At 44.2% G+C, this 8,940-nt stretch overlaps 1 protein-coding gene across 1 annotated transcript; it reads right to left on the reverse strand.

Moving 5' to 3' along the window:
* Nucleotides 1-8,055: 8,055 nt before the first annotated feature.
* Nucleotides 8,056-8,559, reverse strand: LOC136526026 (uncharacterized). Its single transcript, XM_066518820.1, has one exon. It carries the CDS (start codon nucleotides 8,557-8,559, stop codon nucleotides 8,056-8,058), a length of 504 nt encoding a protein of 167 aa, XP_066374917.1.
* Between the last annotated feature and the right edge of the window lie 381 nt (nucleotides 8,560-8,940).

Here is an 8,940-nt window from a genome sequence, read left to right on the forward strand (position 1 = left end):
CCCGGTGGGATCTGGATTTTAGATAAGGATTCCGGCCCCGTTTGCGTGCCCTTAAACCCGGCTTGATCCGCTTATTTTTTTATTTGAAACAGTGTTTTTCTCTCACAAATTCATCCAGTATTCCTTCAAACCATCCAGATTCCTCCAGAATTCAGACAAGCGAACGGGGCCATGTGTAGCAAAAAATCATTATACTAGAGATCAGTGTCTTTATTACGCAACATCAGCTGATAAATTGTCAGGTTAGCGTCCACTGTTATCGTAAAATTTATGCTGTGTATTTAGTAAGCTATCGAGGTCCAGCTGAATTAGTATTAACATTGTACAATTCTATCACCATCAGATATAAAGTATCACCGCCGCTAGGTGCTACGGCCCCATCTTTTTTAAGACTCAGTCACCACCACCGGTAGCCTTCACCGTCGATATCATTAAAATTTGCAAGCCAGCGCGAGACTCCCATACGTTTCTAGAAATTTTAGCGGACATTTCTATTCCCGCAAGTCCTACTTTGTAGTTAGCTTACAAAGACCGCTACCCACCCAGCCACCATGTCTGTCTCCTCCTCAAGTGCTGCTATTCCTCACCTACTCATTGACGTGCAAACCGCCACTCACTACCGACAAGCTAGTGCTCCACGCCGGTATACCTCACCGGCACGCCCGCATAGATCCACCGATGACAAGGCTGGTACTCATCACCGTCGTGGCCGCTCAAGCTCACTGTCGCAAGATCCAAAGGCAAGGTAATGTTTTCTTGTACTTCCCTTATCCATGTTTCTTGCCTTTTTATTCTCCTCTTATCTCATGTGAGTATGAATCAAGCTTCCATCTAATCATTAAGGAACTCACGAGCACATCCCCGTAGGTGCTCGTACTCTGATTCAGGCGACAGTGCCGCCGCTTCCATCGTCGGCCCCGCTCTACCACATCCTAGTCAAGATGGAAGAGGAGGCCAGCAACAATAGGAACAAAGTAGACATCCTCACAGACGAAGTCTTAGTCCTTATCCTCCGCCACCTCACCGTTCGTACCTTGTGCAGCTGCAAGTGTGTGTCGCTCCTGCTACCGCCTCGTCTCCGAATCTGAGTACCGTCAGGAGCTACCCCAGTTTGTCGCCAGATTTATGTATGGCAACTGGAAAGGTAAATGTCAATTCGCCAGCTTCACCGGTGAATACCCCTCCTTTTCTTTCTTGCCCTTTCCCATTCAGGATTTAGTCATCTCAGATTGTTGCAGAGGCCTCTTCCTCTACTCGTGCGTTGGGCTTCGCTATGTTGTCTGCAATCCAGTGACTAGCAAATCAGTGGTACTACCGCATAGCAACCTTTGTTATGGTTCAGCTCGCTTGGGGTTCGATCCCACAATCTCCTCACACATCCATGTGGTAGAACTATGGGTAAGATCACCTGGGGTGTTAGTTGTCAGCATCTACTCATTCCAAAACTGGAGTGTGGATGTGTAAAGAATCTAAATGAGGAGAGAATATTCTTGTATGCAAATTTTCAGGAACTGTGTTTTTTAATGGTTTTATGCACATGCTGGAGGTGTCCCAGATAGTTGCTGTTGATATGGAGGGAAAGACATGGAGGAAAATTCTTAGGCCACCAGGTCCTGTAATGTCCATCCATGGAGATCAGGGTCAGTTGTGTCTATGTATTGCTGATATTTTCAATAGGTCAGACATTTCAATCTGGATCCTTGAAGACTATGGTACTACTAAATGGACATTGAAGTATACGGTGAACATGCTGCAACTATTTGGACTGAACAATATTCGACTCGGTTCTGAGGCTGCTAATGCGGACTACAGAGTGATTGCAGTTCACCTACAATGAAATTTGATTTTCCTTGTTGGGGAGGACAGAACACTGATGGCATATGACATGAGCCGCAGAAAAGTTCATGTCCTCCCTGCCCGGGTCGTCCGCTATCCTAGAAGTACCTGAAGTATTTATTTGAACGGACCTCACTATCTGCCTTATATTCTCTCGTTCATGGAGTCATTAGTAGAGCAGTAAAGGTGCATATGTTGTATTTTATTGTTAGGACATGTCTTTGTTCAGGTAGGGAGTTGTTTTGAGTCTATATATAATCCAATTTTGTTTAGAGCAGCAAAGCTTTGTATTGTGAAGGTTTTGGAGTGTTAGTGCTTTTGAACGATTTTCCTACAATGACTATTGAAGGAAGAAGAGAGGTTCCATGGTGCATTGGCTGCCATGCTGATTAAGGAGTGCCTATCTGAAGGAGCGGAGCACATCTACCTCGTTTTAGTTACGTAAGTCTGTAGGGAGCAGAACCATTATTATGCTATCTATGTACCGCTTGTGTTCATTCATCAATTGATACAGTTGTTATGTTAGTATTGAGCATTGTTATTATAACAAGTACTTTTCATTGTGGACATGATGAATGATGTGTAATGATTATATCTATATGGTGTGTGTTTAGTAAGTTATTAAGGCCTAAATTAGTAAATACATTGTTAAAACTGGATGCAATTCTATCACTGTCGGATGTAAGGGTCATTGGTTGTTTTGTCATCACCACCGTACCACTCGCCGTTGGTGAAGCAGATGACCATCACCGCCGCTATTCGTCTAATGCGGCAGGGGTCAATAGTATATCACTGCCGCATCGTTTAGTAACCCAACATCGACTAAAGGATCATCACTGGTGGATTGTACTGTAACGCGACGGTGACCATGCCCTACGGCCAGACGGATCATATGCTGAAGTGACGGTGATGTTTGCCTTGACATAAGTGGGTCGTACTCCAATGCGACAGAATAAGGATCTGATCACGGATGGATCATAAGTCATGCGGCGGTGTGAAAGGTCCTATATGGCTAGAGGGGGTGAATAGCCTATTTAAAAATCTACAAATCGACTAGAGCAATTTGATTAGTATAACAAATAGCGAAATGCAAACTTGCTCTAGCTCTATAAGGGTTGCAAGCCACCTATCCAACAATTCTAGTTGTTATAATCACTAGGCACATAATTTACAAGGTCACTACTCACTAAGAGCTCTCACAATTGCTACACTAAAGAGCTCCACTAGATGAACTTAATCCACAAAGCAAGCTCTCAATTCTAGCTACACTAAAGAGCTTGTTATAGCTAGTTTGTGCAAATGTAAATGAGTGAGGTGATTATACCGCCACGTAGAGGAGTGAACCAATCACAAGATGAATACTTTATCAATCACCGAGAGAATACCAAAGGGCAAGAGACAACCAATTTTCTCCCAAGGTTCACATGCTTGCCAACACGCTATGTCCCCGTTGTGTCGATCAACACTTGGTGGTTCGGTGGTTAAGAGGTGTTGCACGAACCTCGTCCACACAATTGGATACCGTAAGAACCTATCCATAAGTGAGGTAACTCAATGACACAAGTAACCCACTAGACTTATCATTCGACACTTCACCGGGGAAGGTACAAATCCCCTCACAATCGCTGGAGATGGCCACGAACAATCACCAACTCATGCCAATCTTCCTCTGCTGCTCCAAGCCGTCTAGGTGGTAGCAACCACTAAGAGAAACAAGTGAATCCCGTAGCGAAACACAAATACCAAGTGCCTCTAGATGTAATCACTCAAGCAATGCACTTGGATTCTCTCCCAATCTCCCAATGATGATGGATCAATGATGGAGATGAGTGGGAGGGCTTTTGCTAAGCTCACAAGGTTGCTATGTCAATGCAAAATGGCTAAGAGAGTGAGCTTGAACTAGCCATGGGGCTTAAATAGAAGCCCCCACGAAATAGAGTCGTTGTACCCCTTCATTGGGCACAACATGGGGTGACCAGACGCTCCAGTCAAAACGACTGGACATTGGACCCTAGCGTCCAGTTGTGCAATGCACGCCATGTGTCCCCTCTCTTTCAATACTAAGCACCCAATCCCAATGGTCAAGTGATGACCAGACGCGCTACTATGAAGTGACTGGACGCTGGACCTCAGCGTCCAGTCGTTTCTAGTAGGCATCCAGAACCGAGAAATCATGACCGGACGCGTCCAGTCATGCTCGACCGGACTCACCTAGCGTCCAGTCACTTGGTGTCTCCCCAGTGCGCTGCCATATCAGTAGGACCAGACGCAACCCTCCAGTGTTCGGTCACTAAGTGACCCAGCGTCCGGTCAGAGACCGACACCAGCATCTTAGTAGCTTCTACTGACCAGACGCGTTGGTCCAACCGAGGCCAGCGTTTGGTCACTTACAGTGACCTCCATCTTTTCTGTATAGGGCGCCGGTGGTACCATCGGACTATCCACACTCTACGGGTGGATACTCTATCGGTGAAGTTCCTAACTCTTGCTCAAATGTGCCAACCACCAAGTGTACCACCTTGTGCACATGTGTTAGCATATTTTCACAAACATTTTCAAGGGTGTTAGCACTCTACTAGATCCTAAATGCATATGCAATGAGTTAGAGCATCTAGTGGCACTTTAATAACCGTATTTCAATATGAGTTTCACTCCTCTTAATAGTACAGCTATCGATCCTAAATGTGATCACACTTACTAAGTGTCTCGATCACTAAAATAAAATGGCTCCTACTATTTATACCTTTTGCCTTGAGCCTTTTGTTTTTCTCTTTCTTCTTTTCCAAGTTCAAGCATCTGATCATCACTATGTCATCACTATCATCATAATCTTCACCATTGCTTCATCACTTGGAGTAGTGCTACCTATCTCATAATCACTTTGATAAACTAGGTTAGCACTTAGGGTTTCATCAATTAACCAAAACCAAACTAGAGCTTTCAATCTCCCCCTTTTTGGTAATTGATGACAACCCTTATACAAAGATATGAATTGAGAATTAATTGAATCCACGTTGCTTGCCCAAGCATATGTACCATGTGTAAAAAGATATGGATAAGTTTCATGAATCCCATTTGGTAGCAATTGCTCCCTCTACATATGTGCTACGAGTTTGGATTGTAGCTTACACATATGCTTAGATAGGAGATATAGGAGACATTTTTTACCAAATGATGCTAAGGTATAAGAGATGGACCTTTGAAGCGTGATACCAATTGAAGTGCACCAATATACCATCCTTAGCACCATTAGTAACTAGACATACACAAGGACTAGAATACCCTATGAGATCAACATTACTAGCAAGGGTCTAGTTTCCATAATGTGAGCATGAGTCTAGTTACTTAACCTACGCATGCTAGTTTTTCATTTCATAATTCAAATATACAATTAGCATACACCATACAAGCATGGATATTAAAATTTAAAACTTGTTCCATGCAAGCAAATATATGAAATGCACATTTGAATGCAACATACAAGTTTATGAGCTTGCTCCCCCTACTTGTATGTAATTTTGATTGATCCCCTTACAATGTGCATTTCATTTGTTTGCTCTCCCCTATCTTACTATCTTGGTGCTATCTTTGTGAATTTCTCTCCCCCTTGGTCAATAATTTGCACAAAAAGGTGAGCTCAAATTTTAGATAGGTTGGGGTGAAACCATGTCAAGTGAGGATTATTTTCCCAATTTGGTTCAATCTAGATCACTTGCAAAAGATATTTAGCTCGGTTTGATCCAAGGACAAGCTTCTTCACACCTCCAAATAAGGGTTATCTTGTACCATGTTGAGTTAAACACTTATAGCTTATTTTCTAGATCAAACACTAGGTTTACAAGCCCACAACACATGCATATGCTACCACTAGATCATTTCAAGCATACAAGCAATAGTGGTACCATACAAGCATCAAATTCATTTGATTTTCATGAATGAGCCTATTCAAAATGTGAAATATGTCTAGATGCACTAAACATGTCCTTAGCAAGGATGTATGCCATGCCAATCAACTTTTACATTGGATATCTTGAAGGAGAGGCATGTCATATAAGTGGGGGGTGCATCATTGCTCGAAAAATCGTGGATGATTCGGGGTTCTCTGAGGACACCCGACAGTCTTCTTAAGTTACCGGGAACATATGCATAGTCATCAGAGGTCATTGGATAGTGACAGGTGCATGTGGGCCCTATAATTTAGGAGCTTCTGCCACACCATGGCACGTGTAGGAAAAAATCGGTGACTGGGTCTTTTCCATAAAAAACAGCGCGGAACGTGTGCTGCTCGGCAGTTGTTATATGAACTTGGAGATAAAGGCAGCATAAGCGGCGTCCGAGCAGTGTATTCTATATTGAACTATCAGCCTTGGCTGACCTATAGTCCATAAGGTCAGGCGTGGAGCCCGTAGACATGTAGGACAAACAGGTGTGACCAAGGGACCGCAGCCGACCACCCATAACATAGAGCACGGAGCCTATAGCACGTGTAGGGAGAGATTAGAGACTGGGTCATCTCCGAAGAGAACAGAAAAGAAAGGATGTTGCTCTCCGATCAAATAAAAGTTTAGCGATTTGTAGAAAACGTGCTCGGCAATTTGGAGAAATCGTGTTCGGCGATTTGGAGAAATCGTGTTCGGCGATTTTAGAGAAGTCGTATTCGGCGATTTTGGAGAAATCGTGTTCGGCGATTTGGAGAAATTGTATTCGGCGATTTTGGAGAAATTGTGTTCGTCGATTTGGAGAAATTGTGTTCGGCGATTTTGGAGAAATCATGTTCGGCGATTTGGAGAAATCGTGTTCGGAGATTTGAAGAAACGTGCACGGCATAGTTACAGCGATTACGTATTGGAGTTCGTCATGAAGTAGCATAGAGCTCGATGACCACAAGTGGGTGTTAAACCATAATAGAGACAAAACGGAGACGAGTTATGGAGACCAAAACTTTACTGAATATAAAAATGTAGAGTACATATCTGGAGTGTTTCAAGGATAGAAACGTATAAGATATTTGATGTGCCACGAGTTGGGAACACTGACTCCTTTTAAGTCACTTAGGCAATAAGAACCTGGTCGAATAACCTCTTTGACGACATAAGGCCCTTCTCAAGGGGAAGAGAGCTTGTGCAACCCTTCAGTCTTTTGTTTTCTGTGGAGAATGAGATCACTGACAGCAAATGAACAACCTTTGATGTTTTAATTGTAGTACCTCCACAAGCCTTCCAGATATTTAGCTGTACGGACGTAGGTGATTAGGCGTTCTTCCTTGGCCCTATCGACGTCCTCAGACCGAACAGCCTTGGCCTGCTCTTCATTATAGTTTTCCACTCTAGGTGCTCGGAATGTAATGTCCGCTGGTAGTATGGCTTCTGAGCCGTAGACCAAAAAGTATGGAGTCGCATCATTGCTATGACTAGCTTGAGTATGTAGTCCCTAGACTACAGCTGGAAGCTTCTTGAGCCATCTGCCCGGGTGCTTTTCTTCTTTCTGATTCAGGCACTTTTTGAGGGCATCAAGGATCATACCATTTGCCCGTTCGACCTGGCCATTGGCTCTTGGATGGGCAACGGAGACATATTTGACAGAGATGCAATGGTCTTCGCAGAAGTCCCAGAAGTAATGGCTAGTAAACGTAGTTCTGAGATCGGTGATGATGCTATTTGGTAGACCAAATCTGTGGATGATATCTTCGAAGAGCTCAACTGCCTTCTTTGCAGAAGCTAAGACAAGCGATTTATATTCAATCCACTTGGATAACTTGTCAATGGTGACATATACGTATCGAAAACCACCTGGTGCTGGCTTGAAAGGCCCGATCATATCCAGTCCCCAACATGCGAAGGGCTAGGAAGCTGGAATGGTTTGCAGCTCTTGCACTGGCACATGTATTTGCTTAGCAAAGAATTGACATCATTCATAATGTCGGACGAGGTCTTCTGCATTAGTGATGGCTGTGGGCCAATAAAAACCAGCTTAGAAAGCCTTGCCAACCAGTGTTCTTGAGGCCGCGTGGTTGCCGTAGGAGCCAGAGTGAATTTCGAGAAGTAGCTTGACTCCCTCCTCTTGGGTGATGCATTTTTGCAGTATCCCTTCCTTGGCACTTTTCCTCATCAAGCTGCCATCCACCAGCATGTAAAGCTTGCTTCGATGAACTTGGTGTTCAGTTTCAACCTTATCTGCGAGTACCTCAGTGCTAGTGAGGTACTTGATGAATTGCTCCCTCTAATCGGTGACTGGCGAAGGTACCGCAAGTACCAACTGCTCGGTAGGGGGAACCTCTTCGACTTCCTTATCTTCTTTGATGGATGGCACCGAGAGATCTTGAATGAAGACCCCAGGCGGGATCATGGCACGAGAAGAACCTAGCTTGGATAAGTGGTCAGCGAGTTGATTTTGTTCACGTACCACGTGGTGATACTTGATGCCGTAGAATTTTCCTTCCATCTTTCTAATTTTAGCACAGTAAGCATCCATCTTCTCGCTAGAATAGGGCCAGTCCTTATTGAGCTGGTTGATAACCAGTGCAGAGTCCCCATACACCATGTGGCGTTTGATGCCGAGCTCGACGGCTATACAAAGACCATGGAGACATGCTTCGTATTCTGTGGCATTATTGGAGGCCGAGAAGTGTATTCGGAGAACATAACGTAGCTTATCCATGGTCGGCGTGATGAACAGGATGCCCGTACCAGCACCATTGATGTTAAGGGCACCGTTGAAGTACATCACCCAGTGTTCAGGGCAAGCAGCGGTGATAGGCTCTTGGATCTCGGTCCATTCAGCGATGAAGTCAGCAAGCGCCTATGACTTAATGGTAGGTCTTCTTCTAAATTCGATGGAATAGGTGCCGAGCTCAATAGCCCATTTAATAATGCAGCCATTGGCCTCTTTGTTGTGGAGAATATCCCCTAGAGGGAACTCAGTGACCATGGCAATCTTGTAGTATTCGAAGTAGTGTCGGAGTTTGTGTGACGTAATAAGAATGGCGTATAACAGCTTTTGTACCTGAGGATAACGAGTTTTGGGCTCATTAAGTACCTCGCTAATGAAGTAAACCGGACGTTGTACTTTATAAGCGTGCCCGGCCTCTTCGCGTTCGACGACAAT

This window comes from Miscanthus floridulus, chromosome 19 (assembly GCF_019320115.1).
Source record: "Miscanthus floridulus cultivar M001 chromosome 19, ASM1932011v1, whole genome shotgun sequence".
Taxonomy (NCBI): Eukaryota; Viridiplantae; Streptophyta; class Magnoliopsida; order Poales; family Poaceae; genus Miscanthus; species Miscanthus floridulus.

Excerpts from the sequence above, each read along its gene's own strand:
- LOC136526026 (XM_066518820.1), bottom strand. The coding sequence starts at position 8,559 with ATGTACTTCAACGGTGCCCTTAACATCAATGGTGCTGGTACGGGCATC.